Source organism: Pediculus humanus, genomic scaffold (assembly GCF_000006295.1).
Source record: "Pediculus humanus corporis 1103172107869 genomic scaffold, whole genome shotgun sequence".
NCBI lineage: Eukaryota > Metazoa > Arthropoda > Insecta > Psocodea > Pediculidae > Pediculus > Pediculus humanus.
The window spans coordinates 364,657-380,002 of record NW_002987447.1 but is presented as its reverse complement, the minus strand read 5'-3'; the positions used below and the strand labels follow the sequence as shown (position 1 = coordinate 380,002).

At 26.0% G+C, this 15,346-nt stretch overlaps 3 protein-coding genes across 3 annotated transcripts in view; 2 read left to right on the top strand and 1 right to left on the bottom strand.

Annotated features, from left to right (window-relative positions):
• Positions 1-6,109, top strand: part of Phum_PHUM390670 (adenomatous polyposis coli protein, putative) — a gene marked incomplete at both ends in the record, with an annotated part of 6,865 nt that extends 756 nt beyond the window's left edge. The window contains 14 exons of the mRNA XM_002428515.1: positions 136-265; positions 349-645; positions 718-845; positions 1,010-1,227; positions 1,367-1,517; positions 2,072-2,331; positions 2,412-2,590; positions 2,665-3,007; positions 3,090-3,289; positions 3,446-3,549; positions 3,623-3,702; positions 3,774-3,880; positions 4,574-5,740; positions 5,841-6,109. Coding sequence (XP_002428560.1) covers positions 136-265; positions 349-645; positions 718-845; positions 1,010-1,227; positions 1,367-1,517; positions 2,072-2,331; positions 2,412-2,590; positions 2,665-3,007; positions 3,090-3,289; positions 3,446-3,549; positions 3,623-3,702; positions 3,774-3,880; positions 4,574-5,740; positions 5,841-6,109 — 3,633 coding nt within the window. The remainder of the gene's footprint in view (positions 1-135; positions 266-348; positions 646-717; positions 846-1,009; positions 1,228-1,366; positions 1,518-2,071; positions 2,332-2,411; positions 2,591-2,664; positions 3,008-3,089; positions 3,290-3,445; positions 3,550-3,622; positions 3,703-3,773; positions 3,881-4,573; positions 5,741-5,840) is intronic.
• A 2,817-nt stretch (positions 6,110-8,926) lies between these two features.
• Phum_PHUM390660 (Aminopeptidase N precursor, putative) lies at positions 8,927-13,060 on the top strand (the record flags this gene model as incomplete). Its single annotated transcript, XM_002428514.1, has 13 exons — positions 8,927-9,073; positions 9,374-9,615; positions 9,690-9,840; positions 9,926-10,214; positions 10,310-10,458; positions 10,587-10,856; positions 10,939-11,173; positions 11,256-11,515; positions 11,592-11,811; positions 11,921-12,120; positions 12,228-12,461; positions 12,569-12,781; positions 13,040-13,060. 13 exons carry the CDS (start codon positions 8,927-8,929, stop codon positions 13,058-13,060), a joined length of 2,631 nt encoding a protein of 876 aa, XP_002428559.1.
• A 1,152-nt stretch (positions 13,061-14,212) lies between these two features.
• Positions 14,213-15,242, bottom strand: Phum_PHUM390650 (uncharacterized protein; the record flags this gene model as incomplete). The annotated part of the gene is made up of 2 exons (XM_002428513.1): positions 14,213-14,890; positions 15,216-15,242. The coding sequence occupies 2 exons, from the start codon at positions 15,240-15,242 to the stop codon at positions 14,213-14,215; spliced, it is 705 nt and encodes a 234-aa protein (XP_002428558.1).
• Between the last annotated feature and the right edge of the window lie 104 nt (positions 15,243-15,346).

The following is a 15,346-nucleotide window of genomic DNA, read 5'->3' as shown; positions in this document are numbered from 1 at the left end:
ATTATATATATAAATAAATAAAACAAAGAAGATTAATTGGGCGGGTTATTGATTCTTGTATTCATATAATTTAAAATATGTATACTGATTTAATTTTCAGTTGAATAATCTACAAATAAAACTATTTAATTTCAGGACTTTTCAACGGATTTTCATTTGATTTCAAATGATGAAAGTCAAGATTTTAATTCACTTTCAAGAGCTTACAGTCAATTACAGTTGGATGCCAAAGTAGAAATGGTGTGCAATTTAATTTCAATGTTAGGTAATTCAATTATAAATTTAAATTTTAAATTAGGGGTTTTATTAAGTCTTACAGGGAGTATAAGTTTAAATTTTTTTTTTCAGGAACGAATAATAGAAAAGATATGTCGAAAACATTTTTAGCCATGTCCTCCTCGGTTGAAAGTTGTCATGCAATGCGTCAGAGCGGTTGTTTACCTTTACTTGTTCAACTTATATACTCTTCAGAACGTGATGCCGAAATAAGAAGTAGGGCTGCTCAAGCTTTACACAACATAGTCCATGCACAGAACGATGATAAACGTAAAAGACGTGAAATTCGGGTTTTAAAACTACTGCACCAAATAAGAGAGTACTGTGATAATTTACAAGCGAACCATTGCGCAGATGATTCCCAAAAAGGTAACGATAATAATTTAAAATTGTTTACTGTTTTTGTATAGCTAGGCAATAATAAACTTATTTCAATAGTAGTTTCGGAAAATGAAGAAAAACACCCTGTTGCTGCTATAGGAGCTTTAATGAAATTTTCTTTTGATGCTGAACACCGACAGACCATTTGCACCTTGGGGGGTTTACATGCAATTGCTGAATTAATCCAGGTAATCAAAGTTCAAAGAATATTTTCTTGTTCACAACCTTTATTTTTGTAATTTGTAAATTTTAAAAAGTATTCAATTGACGCGATCTGATACATGAATTGAATTGAATATTGTTCAACAGTTTGATTAAAAGTTTATTATATCTTTAAAATGTTTGTCTGCAGATTGATCACGAAGAACATGGGCTTTCATGTGATAACGATTGTACTACTTTGCGAAGATTTGCTGGAATGTCTTTAACTAATTTAACTTTCGGAGATGTTAGAAATAAATCTCTTTTATGCAGTTTGGATAAATTTATGTTAGCATTGGTTGATCAATTAAAAACATCTTGCGAAGATCTTCTACAAGTAACTGCAAGCGTTTTGCGTAATTTATCCTGGCAAGTCTTATGTTTTTTTACCATTTAATTTAAAAGAATATTATTATGTTATCGAAATTAGTTTCCTTAAAAGTATTAGTATTATTTTTTGTCAATAGTCAAAAAAAATTACTTATTTATAATTTGTTAAAAATTACAGGAGAGCTGACGCTGAAAGTAAGCAAGTACTTCAAAATGTGGGAGCAGTAACGGCTTTGACAATAGCCGGTATGAAGGGAAAAAAAGAGTCTACACAAAAATCTATATTATCTGCGCTTTGGAATTTGTCAGCTCATTGTTCAGCGAACAAGGTATATATAAACCGTTATTGCCATTTAAATAATCACTTAGCTAAACTAAAGTTTTTATCTTAATTGCAAATCCTCCAATATTGTAAGAGTTAAATCGATGCGCAAAGTTCAAATTTTAAAAAAAAATATATATATTTCTTAAAATAAGCTAAACTTCATTAAACACGCCAGAATTAATAATTAATATAAATTTTGTGATTACCGTATAAAATTATATGTTTCTGCAAAAATTATCTTATCTAAAACGATTGATTGTGAGCACAGACAAATGTAAACAAATGTGTACTAAAACAGTTGTATTGTTTGTCAACAATGATTGATATCATTCATAATAGCATATCATAAATAAGTAAACACAATTAATTTTCTAATTTTTATTTTAATTAAGTGAATTAAAAATAGTTTTTAAGAAATTAACTGAAAACTGCATTATTTACTTAAATTTATCTTTTTGTTCAAGTAATTGTATATTTAAAATGTTATTATTATTATTTTGATAACGGTTTTTGACGAATTTTAAAAATGCTTTTATTGTTTAAATTTTGTTATTTTAGGTAGACATTTGTTCTGTACCCGGAGCCCTGTCTTTTCTAATAAAAATGCTTCGTTATAATCCTTCTTCAAATACATTAGCAATTGTTGAAAATGCCGGTGGTATTTTGCGAAATGTTTCTAGTCATATAGCTGTTAAGGATGAGTATAGGCAAATACTCAGGGAAAATAATTGTTTTGAAATCCTTTTGGAACAATTAAAAAGTCCAAGTTTGACAATTGTTAGTAATGCTTGTGGTACTCTGTGGAATTTATCAGCCAGGTATGTAAAACTTATAAGCAAATTACGAGTATGACATAATCTTAATAATAATAATAATAATTATAATTTCATTTAAACAGATGCGAAGAAGATCAGAATAAATTGTGGGAAATGGGTGCACCTAGTATGTTGCGTAATTTGGTTCAGTCGAAACATAAAATGATTGCAATGGGATCCAGTGCTGCTTTGAAAAACTTATTAACAGCCAATCCAAACGGTTCGCTAACATCAAGCATGGATTCTACAGCCAGAAGTTTAGGTATTACTTTAACATATTTGATAACGTGATGAACAACAACACATAAACACATTTAAATTTAAAAAAAATTTTAGGTTTACAAAGTTTACCTTCGTTAACGGTTCGTAAGCAACGTGCCTTAAAGCAGGAAATAGATATTACATTGACTGAAACGTGTGATAATATAGAATCAAACCTTTCACCGACTCACGAGGATGATACGTCAAAAGCTGTAGATAGTGCCAAAGGTTTAGTCATGTCTATGCGATCTAACAGTAGAGAGTCTGTCGTATCTGCAAAATCAGATTCAGCTTGTGAGAAAATAAATAGATTGACCGCATTACAAAAACAAGAACCATCTTATAAAAGTGTGACCATGCACGAAAGTTTAAAAGATAGTAAAATATTGGATAAATCCGATCAGAAAATGATTAAAAGGTTTTTTTTATTTCGAACGAAAAATTATTTTTAAACCCAGCCAAATAAACAAAATTTTGATTTAAAAAAAATAAATTTCTAGGTATAAAACGTCAATGATACCAACATTAACTCATAGAAAAAAATTAAGTGATAAGAAATCGAGTTCGAAAGAATCATTATTACAAGACAAAGATACTGCAGCTGATGGAGCTGCTTCCGGAGGAAATAACGTGGAAGAAAACAAAACGAAACGGAAAATCCCAGTTTTAAAGACCAGGCCAAAAAGTCAAATACTATCAAGTAAAAGGAAAATTTTTCTCATTTAAAATACAAAAACTCGTATTAAAAAAAAAAAAAACTAAAATTATCATTTAAATTTAGATCCATCGATTAGTAGACCGCAATCATCGGAAGATGGTTTTTCAATTCTTAATAATAATTTTTCATCAAATCAAGATTTAAGAAATCTACCCTCGGATAACCCAAATGAAAAAATACCATCATCATCATCATCTCATTCTTCTTCTTTTGACAACGGTTGTGATGATCTCACAAAAAAAGTAAATTACTCATCATCATTATTTTAATTTATATTTATATGTATTTTATTTTTAAAAAAATTTTATTTTCTAGAATGATTCGCGCACAGAAAATGTGAAAGAACAAAAATCTAAATTGAATACCAAAATTGGAATCCCTACTATCGAAACCAGGTAAATAATTTATTCTTTTGCACAAAGTTTAATGGCATTCTAAATAAGTACCTGACTTTTTTTTATTGTAGATCTCAAAATACCTTGAAAGAAAATACTCAAGATATGAAATTAGTTTGTAAAACTACGGATGTTCCAGTTTCAAAACATCAACTAATGATGAATTTACAAAGTAAAAGTAAGTAATAAGCAAAATATACGTTGGAACAAAATAAAAAAAAGCCAAGTTAGTCAAGTTTTTTTTTATTATAAATCAATTTTCTTCATACGTTAGAATGAAAAAATGAAAATTTTATGTAGGTATCACACCTGAAATCATTTATTTAATTAGTAATTAATAAAATATTATTTTATTTGCAAATTAGATTTGCGCACATTAAAATGTCTTCCTTCACTTTTACTATAAACAAAATGCAATTTAGTTATTAACCCAAAAAAGTATTGAAAGTATTTTTTTTTTTTTTTTTTGTATAAAGTTCAATAATTTTATTTGTAATAATAATTAATTAAAAATTACTGTTGAAATAAATTTTTACTGTTAAATTTTTATTTTCATTTTTAAATCCATGGTTGTATATCTTTAATCCGTTTCTAACTGAATAGAATTCAAAAAAAAAAAAATTTTCCCTCCCAAATTTTAACTTTTTACCTGTGATCAAGTTCATTATAGGTTAATTTCAACCCTTGAAAAGTGTTTACAATAAATGTATGGACTGTAAAAATCATTTTATGTGCAAAAAAAAATGATTAAATTTAGCTTTGCATGTCTCTTAAACTGTTAAACTAAATTTTAATTTCGATTATTTTTTTTTTTTTAGCGACAAAACATAAAATTTTTCAACTTTAAATTTGAGAAAATGTTTTATTTTAGGTGATTCTATGAATAAAAAATCATCATCAACATTAAATTTAAAATGCGATGATGATGATGATAATGATTCAAAAAAGGAACGTGATATCGATGAACCTTTAATTTTATCATCAAGTCAAAAAAAAAATAATAATAATAATGAATTATTGGAACGAACGACGAATTCTGATTTGATAATAACAACAAAGGAAGTTGAAAATGATAACACAAAAGAAATTATTAATTCGAAATTATTAAATTGTCAACAAAACAAATCGGAAAAAATAAATATAAAAAATTGTAAATGTGGCGAAGAATTTTGCACTTGTACATTTAAAAGTGTCAAACCCGAGGAATTTTATAAAAAAAAATTAAAGAAAGAAAATTGTGGGGGAAAATGGAATGAAAACGATGTAACTTTTCCAACGACGACAAATAATTTATCATCTTTCCAATCGGAAAATTATAAATCACCGACTGATAATAATTATTTAATACCAAATTTTAAAATCGGTTCTGAAATAACAAATTTTTTCGAGTGTGAAAATATAAAAAAAAGTCAACAAGAAATATTCGATATGAGTTTTAGTATAAATTCACAAATCTCTGTTCCTTCTTGCAGTTCATTTTTAGATACGGAAGATTGTAGTTTGTTGGACGTAAGCGATGAAACATTAGATTTTGACGAATTCGAAACTTATAATAATAATAATATAGAAAAAAAAGAATATAAATTTTTTAATTCGAACAACGATAAATCTTTACTGTCAAATGATTTTATTAGTTTACCAAGTTATGGTTCGGTACCGTACGATGCCCTTGATTTAGATAATAGCATAATATCAATAGCAAGTTTAACATCAGAAATGGCGGATAGTCAACACGGACAAGATTTTGATATTGAATCCATCATGTACAATTCAAAAAATTATCATCAAATGGGAGACGATGAAGATAATAAACATTTTAATGTTCAATCTTTAACGGAATCTATTAATCCTAATAACACGTTGGAATTTAATAAAGAATTACAAATAAACGAAACGAAAAAAAAATTTACACCCAAAGAGAGAAGGCTTGCATCACAGGATAGATATAGAACATATACGATAAGAGATTTTAAAGGAAATTATTTAATGGCGGGTAATAAAAATGAAGAAAGTGTAGATAAATTAGAAGAAAATAAAGGTAAAAGGTTTTATCAGTTTCTTATCAATGCACTTTGTTACTCACCGTTGATAAAATTCAAATTATTAAGATAAACACATATATATATATTTGATTTTAGACAATCTGGAAAAAATTTTTAAGAATGAAGAATTATTAGTTGAATCACAACAAATAAATTTGAAAAATGATTTGGGACCCGACGAAAGAAAAGAAATAATAGAAAATGCAAAATTGGTTGCTTTATCTTTAAAAATTGCCGTACAAGATGTCGAATCTCAAACGAGTTCGATATTTAGTATTGATGTCGATGAATCTGGATTTGATGATGATGATGATGATGAAGAAACGGAATTGCCAAGTTTAAATTCTGAAGATAGGTACGAATAAAATTTAATCAGTTATTATAAATTATTAAAGATCAAAAAAATTAATTACTTTTTTTTCTACCTAGCGAAAAAGGAAGCATAGTTGAAAATTTTTTAGAAAAAAATAATCGACATGTTGACAATTCAGAATTACCAAATTCGAAAAATCATAATTTTATTATAACGGAAAAAAAAAACAAATGCGTCGGTGAGGTTGGTAGTATAGAAGAAATAAAAAGTAAATAAATAAATAAAATGGCGGAAAATTTTATAATTCCATGTAAATAAATCCATAATTTATCTTTTTTTTTCCTAAATACATTATTAGTATTTAATTATTATTATTATTATTATTTTGTTTTTACTCGGGAAAAAAAGCACAAGGATATTATTATTATTATTATTATTCTGCATATTTCGCTTATGTGAAATTGTCAAAAAAAAAAATAAAGAAATATTAAGGCTAGTGTTTATATATATATATATATATATATATATTTAAGTATTTAATTAAAGTAGAATTTATTAATTAAGTGTAGTCATTATAGAAGAAGTAAATAATAATAATAATTTTTTATGTGTCACAAACTCTAACTCTTATTCTATTATTATTATTATTATGAAATAAACTATACAAAATTGCTTTATTTATTTATTTATTTTTGTTTAATTTTAATTTTATTTTTTTTTATGATTAAAAATCAATAAAATTTTATTTAAAAAATTTTTTTTTCTCTTGCTTATTTATTTATATTCAAAGTTAAATAATAATAATAATAATTATTTGTATAAAGTTGTTTTTTTTATATTAAATAATAAATTTGTTTTATGTAAAAAAACTTTAATTATATAAATATTACATAAACTTATTATTTAAAATCAATTTAAGTTTATGAAAAAAAAGGGGGTTGATAATTTTAATATTTATGCTATTGGGGGGGGAGAGGGGGTGGAAAATCCTTTGAATCATATTTATAACGACAAAGATGATATATTATTATTGTTTTATTTATTTACTATCTTATAAATATTTATTAATAATTATTATTTAACTAAGTAATTTTTAATGTAATGTTTATATATATTTATATGAATATGATAGTAAATATTAGATTTCTTTTAAAAAGATATAAAATTTTATGTATATAATATTAATTAATAATTATAATAATAATCGTAAAAAAATTTTAATTGTGCGATTATTTCGTTTAAAAAAAAAAAAATTTAATCAAATGAATTTGAAAAAGCCCCCCTCCCCCCCCCCAAAAAAAAACAAATTTTATTATTCATTGTTTTGTTATTTTTAATCAGTTTTGTAAAAACATTTTTTTTAAATTACTTTAAAATGTGTTTTTTCCTTTCGATTGCACGTGTTTTTTTTTTTTTTTTTTTGTTCTGCCATTGTAAAAAAATTTAAATTTTTTTTTTTACTTGTTCAGCTGTTTAAATAATAACGCGACATTTTGAATAATAATAATAATAATAATAATAATAAAAACTCTTACCTAAGGTATTTTTTTTTTTTGCTTATTCATTTTCATACTTTTGTTTTAAATAAATTTATGGATTATTTTACATTTTATAATTTTCACCTAAACAAAAACAAATTATTATTATTATTACTATAATTTATATTTAAATTTAAAAATAAAATTTTAAAATGATCATATGTTAATAATTAATGGAGAATGAATTTGAGAGAAAAAAATTAAAATCGCACGATCTTCCTAATAATAACAACCAATTTTTTGAAAATAAATAAGTTTAAGTATTATTTATTTAAATAAATAAATAAAAGTTTTAATTATTATAAAAATTAATTTATTATAAATAATACCTTTAATAAAATCTCATTTTAAAAAAATTATCGTACCAACTTATGCAACAAAATGGCGTATATTAATGAAAATAAATTATTAAATAAAATACTTTGTAATTATTAATAATTGTTTGTAGTTTTTTTTTTGTTTTTTAGGAAAAATGAAAATGAAATAATCGAATTAATTATTTTAAAGAAGTTTTTTTTTTTTTTTGGCAGGGGAAAAAAGTTGTAGAATAACCAACCGGCAGTTTTAAATTAATTGAGCAATAAAAAAAAATACCGTTACTCAGAAAGAAAAAAAAAAAAAAAAAAGAAGGCTTCGCATTTTAGGTGCTTTTTTATTGAATTTGTTATATTCACAATATTTGAGCAACATACATTGTTATTCTCATAAAGGACTCGGTAAGGATATTTTGTGAAAAAAAGTCTTTACAAGTTTTTTGTGTCCGTATTCGACTACCGTTCATTACATAATTCGAATGTTGCAAATGGCGAGTTATGTGTGACTCAGTAAAATTGGAGTAAAGAAGTAAAAGTAAGATTATTATTTTTGTTTATTTTTTTTTCTTATTTTTTTCTATTCCAAATTATCCTGAGGAAAAAAAATTTTTTTTTCTTTTTTATTTTTAATACTTTTGAAAATTTTAATTGAATATTATTCAAAGAAACAAACAAACAAACAAACAAACAAAAAAAAAAAAAAATAATTGCATTATCTGACGGTGATTTTTTGTATTATTGTACCGGCGTGCCGTTGTCGTATAAATTATAAAAAATTTTCGATATTTGTATCGATAAATGTACTTAGCACGGGTTTTTAATCAATACCTTTTTCAGAAGAAACAAACGGTTCACTCGGTAAAACAAGTTTATGTAAAATACCGTTATTCAAAACTGGGCTTTTGTGTCAGAAGTAGCACAACCGAGTGCAGAAAAATTGCTTATCAATTGTTATCAAATATTCAAATTAAAAAATTTTACGATAGATTTATAAACTACAGGTTCTACTCAGAGACCATGTGTGATCGAAAGGAAATTAAAAGCGAAGGAAAAAAACCTTTTGAACGTTTACCTAAAAATGTGATACCCTCTCATTATGATTTGTTTCTCAAGCCTGATTTGGAAAAATTCATTTTTGAAGGATCTGTAAATGTTGATGTGGAGGTAAGTTGAGAATTGTATAATTTTTGTTTGGCCTTGGGTTTATGCCTTATTTACTAGTATAATTTTAAAATTTGCAAAAAAAAAAAACATTAAAATAAATCAACTAATCTTTTAAATTAAGAAATTCAATAATAAAAAAAAAGAAGCTAAATATTTAGTAATAATTAAATAAAATTATTTTCCCTTCATTAAAATAATATAAACAAAATTTTTTTCTTCTTAAAATTATACTTTTAGAGAGTTTTATTTATTTATTTTTATTATAGTTTTTAAACCTAACCTTGAAAAAAATGATTTCAGGTGAAAGAGCCAACGAATAAAATAATATTAAACTGCTTGGATTTAAAAATTGATAAAGTTTCTATTAATTGTTTGCAACAATGTTCTGCAGAACCCAGCTCTGTTACTGTGTCTAATGAGCTTGAAACATTAACATTAACATTTCCAAGGCCTTTGCCTGTAGGCAAAGCTTGTCTTAGTCTTGCTTTCCACGGTGAAATTACAGATAAAATGAAAGGATTGTATCGAAGCAAATACATTAGGTATAATATTGGTTTCTGATGCATCCTCAAATTGATAAAAAGAAAATTCACTTACCTTATGAATTATTTTGTAGCCCATCAGGAGAAGAACGTTATGCTGCTGTAACCCAGTTTGAGGCGACTGATGCTCGAAGATGTTTTCCATGCTGGGATGAACCTGCAATCAAAGCAACATTTGATATTACTTTAGATGTTCCTCTGGACAAAGTTGCTTTGTCCAACATGGTCTCTTGATTAAAAATACATGTTACTTTAACATTTTCATAAATAATTTTTTGATTATTATTACAGTTATTTTATACTCTTTTAGCCAGTTACCCAGGAAATAAAAAAGGACAATAATCGTTTAGTTAAATTTGCAACTACTCCTATTATGTCGACTTATTTAGTTGCCGTAGTTATTGGAGAATATGATTACATTGAAGATGTTAGTAAAGATGGAGTTATAGTACGAGTTTACACTCCAGTAGGAAAAAAGGAACAGGGAAAATTTGCTTTAGAAGTTGCCACTAAAGTTTTGCCATATTACAAAGAATATTTTAACATTGCATACCCTTTACCAAAAATTGATTTAATTGCCATTGCAGATTTTTCAGCAGGTAAAATATTTCATGAGTGTTGACTAATGTTTTACTATTTTAAAAGCGTACTCGCGTCAAAATATTAAAAAAAAAAATTAATTAAAAAATTATAGGAGCCATGGAAAATTGGGGATTGGTTACATATAGAGAAACTTGCTTATTAGTAGATCCAAAAAATACCTCGGCCAGCAGTAAACAATGGATAGCAATTGTTGTTGGTCACGAATTGGCTCATCAATGGTTTGGAAACTTAGTGACAATGGTAAAATAATTTTAAAATATTAAAAACGTTTTGTCAAGTGAAAACTAATTTTTTAATGAGAGAGAGAAAAAAAAGAATTCCTATATTAACACATGTCAAGAAATAAAAATAATTTTTTTTTTTTTTAGGAATGGTGGACGCATCTTTGGCTAAATGAAGGTTACGCATCATTTGTTGAATTTCTCTGCGTTGAACATTTGTTTCCAGAATATGATATATGGACTCAATTCGTAACAGACACTTATTGTAAAGCTTTAGAGTTAGATTGTTTGGATAGCTCACATCCGATTGAAGTACCGGTCGGTCATCCTTCAGAAATAGATGAAATTTTTGATGATATATCTTACAGTAAAGGAGCATCGGTAATTCGAATGCTTCATAAATACATTGGAGATGAGGTAAAATTTAAAAAAATTTTCTTTTTAGAAGAGAATTTACTGCTTATAATAATAATAATAATAATAAACTTTATAATTTAAGGATTTTCGAAAAGGAATGAATATTTATTTGACAAAACATCAATACAAAAATACATTCACGGAAGATTTATGGGCAGCATTAGAGGAAGCGTCCAATAAACCGGTTGCAGCCGTTATGAGTACTTGGACAAAACAAATGGGTTTTCCGGTTGTGAGAGTTAAATTTGAACAGAACGCAGATTCTACTGTTCTAACCTTGTCTCAAGAAAGATTTGCCGTTAATAAAAATAATAAAAGTTTGTAAATTAGATTTGTAGATATGCATTGACAAGAATTTACAAAAAAAATTACTATTTTTTCAAAAATTTTAATTTTCAGATAATGACGCCCTTTGGATGATTCCCATTACAATTGCAACTAACAAGGGAGAAATATTTTCTACCGTTCTTGAAAAAAAATGTCAGGCTGTTACATTACCCGCCAATATGGACAGTTGGATTAAAATTAACTGGGGAACCATCGGTTACTACAGAACTCAATATCCTCCTGAATTATTGGATAGACTCTTGCCCGCCATTAGAGATAAAACTCTTCCACCATTGGATCGTTTAGGTCTTTTGGATGATTTGTTTGCTTTGGTTGGTTACACAAAAAATTCAACTTCGATTATTTTTACGTGAGAAATACGTATTAAGTTTTATAATTAAAAATTAGGTTCAAGCGGGGGAAACTCCTACCGTAGAAGTACTAAAAGTAATGGAAGCTTTCAGCAACGAGAATAACTACACAGTTTGGTCGAGTATAAATAATTGTCTTGCAAAATTGAGCCTGTTGCTGTCACATACGGATTTAAAAAAAGATTTGAAAAACTACGTAAGAATTTTAATGACTCCGATTTACCAAAAATTGGGCTGGGAGCCAAAGAAAAACGAAAGTAAGTAAAATGTATACTTTTTTAAGTACGCCTATAATATATTGGGAAAAAAAAATTTATTATCTAAAGGAGACAAAGTTTAAAAAAAAAAATTACTTGTAATTATTAGGTCACTTGGATACACTCCTGAGGTCTTTGGTCATCGGTAGCTTGGCTTCGTGCGAAGAAAAATCTGTAATCAACGAATCAAAAATAAGATTTGAAAATCATTTGAATAAGAAATCTTTGATTCCAGCGGATTTGAGAGGACCCGTTTACAGAGCCGTAATGTCTAGTGGTACCGAAAAAACTTACGACGACTTTTTAAAGGTAAACAACATAAAATTGATGATTAAAAATTTTCTTATCAGATATTATTCCCCCCCCGTAAATCTTACAATCTAAATTCATTCCTTTTTTTTTTGTTTCTTATTCAGTTGTACAGAGAAACAGATTTACACGAGGAAAAGAATAGAATATGCCGTAACTTGGGAGCCATTGAAGATGAAGAAGTATTGAAAAAAGTTTTACACTTTGCCGTTTCGGACGAAGTAAGAAGTCAGGATTCGGTTTTTGTTATCACTTCGGTTGCTGCTCTCAGTAGCGTCGGAAGAAAGTTGGCTTGGAATTTTTTCAAAGAAAATTGGCAAGAATTGTTGAAAAGATACGAGGTAATTTAAATATTGTATTGCATTGCATATCCATATTGGCTGCAATTTCGAACGCATAAAAATAAAATTGATCTAATTTTTTTTTTTTTTTTTTTGTAAATTATCAGGGAGGATTTTTGTTGGCTCGCCTCGTGAAATACACAACGGAAAATTTTGCTTCCGAAACAAAAGCACAGGAAATTGAGAAATTTTTCCAAGAGCACGATTTCCCTGGAACGGAACGAACAATTCAACAAAGTCTGGAAACGATACGTTTGAACGAGGCTTGGTTGAAACGTGATGAAAGTTCAATTCGTGAGTTTTTAACGAGGCACGCGAAAGTATCCGCCCACCCGCGTGACAATAAATATCAAATTCTGGTCAAAAAAAAAAAAAAAAGTTTTAAATGTTACAATACAAATATATATATATTACATTTGCATTCGAGTCTTGTTAATTAGGGGCCAAAAAAAAAAAAAAAAAAAAAAAAAAAAAAAAAATGTGTGATGTGAATTTTATGTGAAACGTATCAATTATTATTAAATTATTACCGGAAACAATTTTTTTTTTTTTCCCGTAATATTTACAAATTATTCAAGGTCTTAATTTCAATAGTATAATAATTGATTAAATGTTTTTTCCTCAAGAAAAAATTTACAAGCCTAACGTTTATTTAGCATCATATTTTATTCTTGACAATTGCCCAAAAAAAAAATTGCTACAAATTAATCATTGTATTGTTCATTTTCTAATTGAAATAATGTGTTGGTTTCTACTTCATTTGATTTGTTGTTTAAATGTTTTTTTTCTGTTTTTTAAACATTCTTAAATTCATTTAATTTTTAAATTGATTATTATTATTATTATTTGCTTCTTTTTTTTTCAGAAATATAAAATTAATTCATATATTATATATATAATATTCTTCTATGTTCTTATTTTTATTTCATTAAAATTTAAATAAGTTTATATAAATAAAACTTTTTTTTTTTTTTTTGTCATTAAAATTTGTTTTTTTATTTATTATTTTCTAAACATTTTCCTAAATAATTAAAAACATTTAGAATTAGGGGTTCATCTCATATTTATTGTATGTTAAAACCAATTAAAGTTTCATTTAACGAATAAAACCATGAATGCAGTTTCGAAAATGTGAAAAAAATGTTAAATATCAAAGTTAAAATCCCTTTAAAATTACCAAAATAATTATCCCCTTTCTGACAAAATATTATAATAATTTAATATGAATAAAAAATTGCATAATTATTAAAAGAATTATCAATTCATTTTTAAACATGTAAATTATTTAAAAAAGAAAATTATAATTTGAAAAACAAATCGTATATATATATATATATATTTAGGAAAATAAATTAAACAGCGAAAAGCATTAACACAATAAAAATAAATATTTTTTTTTTCTAAACATGTAACAGAAAAATGTATTTTTGTTTAGTTTAATATTTGTAGCGATTAATTTATAACAAAAATATTGGGGTTAGAATATAAATAAATAAATGTTATAGAAATCGTACTCATTTTGGCACATACGACTGAAATATTTTCATCGAATTTTACCTCATTTTTTTGTTTCGTCGAATAAAAAAAAAAAAAAAAAGAATTTTAAGAAATAAATAAAGTAGTAAGAAAATTTATATTACTTAATAATTTGAAAGCAAATACAATGCAGAAAAAAAATGCACAATGTGCATAAGAAAAAAATAATATAGGTTTACTACGTGGAGTTTGAATCTACATTTTTTTTGATTAACTCAAATATACATCATTTCTGCCATATGAGACATTTTTTTAGGAATGTGAAGAATATCATCTAAGTAACCAGTCAAGTCATCAATTGTTGTGTCATCTGCACCCATCCTGGCTTGTTGGGAACAAGAAACATCACTTAATCGAGCTAAAATAGGTTGCTGTTCTTTGCTTTCTAATAAACTTTGATCACTGTATCTTTTTTTATCAGAATCTTTAAATTTGCTTTGTTTAACCGAATAACTTTTACCTGTAATTTTCTTGTTCAAATCACTTTTTAAATCACTTACAGAATTAAAACTTATATTACTATTATTTGATTTATTCACTAAACAATTTAATTCTTTATTATGATTTTTGGGGACAGAACACTTTTTAATGCAAATGTTATTCATGTCATCACATAACTTTAACACAGAATCCCTTAATATGGGATTACCAAATCCTCTTACTTTTGGCTTAACTGGCTTAAATTTAGTTGATGAAGATGGAAAAGTGCAACCAGTTACACATTTGCTGCAATTTTGGTATTTATTATTATTCCATAGCTTAACATGGCCAAAAGGTGCGTCTAATGACTTTCTATGACAAGATCCGTTGGTACTCGTATCAGAAATCATTGATTTAGTGGCAATTCTCAATTGCTCTATGCAATCAGGCAATTCCCTTTCTTTAGACATTGTCTAAAAACAAATATTGTTGATTTTAAAGAGGTTATTTTGATGACTCAGATATTTTTAAGATGTCCTTGAAATTTTCTTTGTCAAATAAAAAATTTTTTAAATTATTAAAATTACATTAAATTAATATTTTATGCATCCGATATTTAAAAATAATTAATTATTTTTTATTTACCTTTTATTTTTAAATTTCAACGTCGTAGTTTACATCCAAATGTTTTGGTTAAAATAAAAAAGCATTTCTATTTGTATACTTATTTAGATACTCAATATTTTTTTTATGTTGGTAGTCCACTGACGCCATTTTGTCGGGTCATTAGATTTTAACTTTACGAAGTTTGTTATTCGGCGCCATATTTGTTTTTATTTTTTAAATTCAAAAGAACTGATTCTAATAAAAAAAATTTGAAAACCTCCAAAGTTAAATTACATAATTTTAAAAATAAAAAATAAAAATAA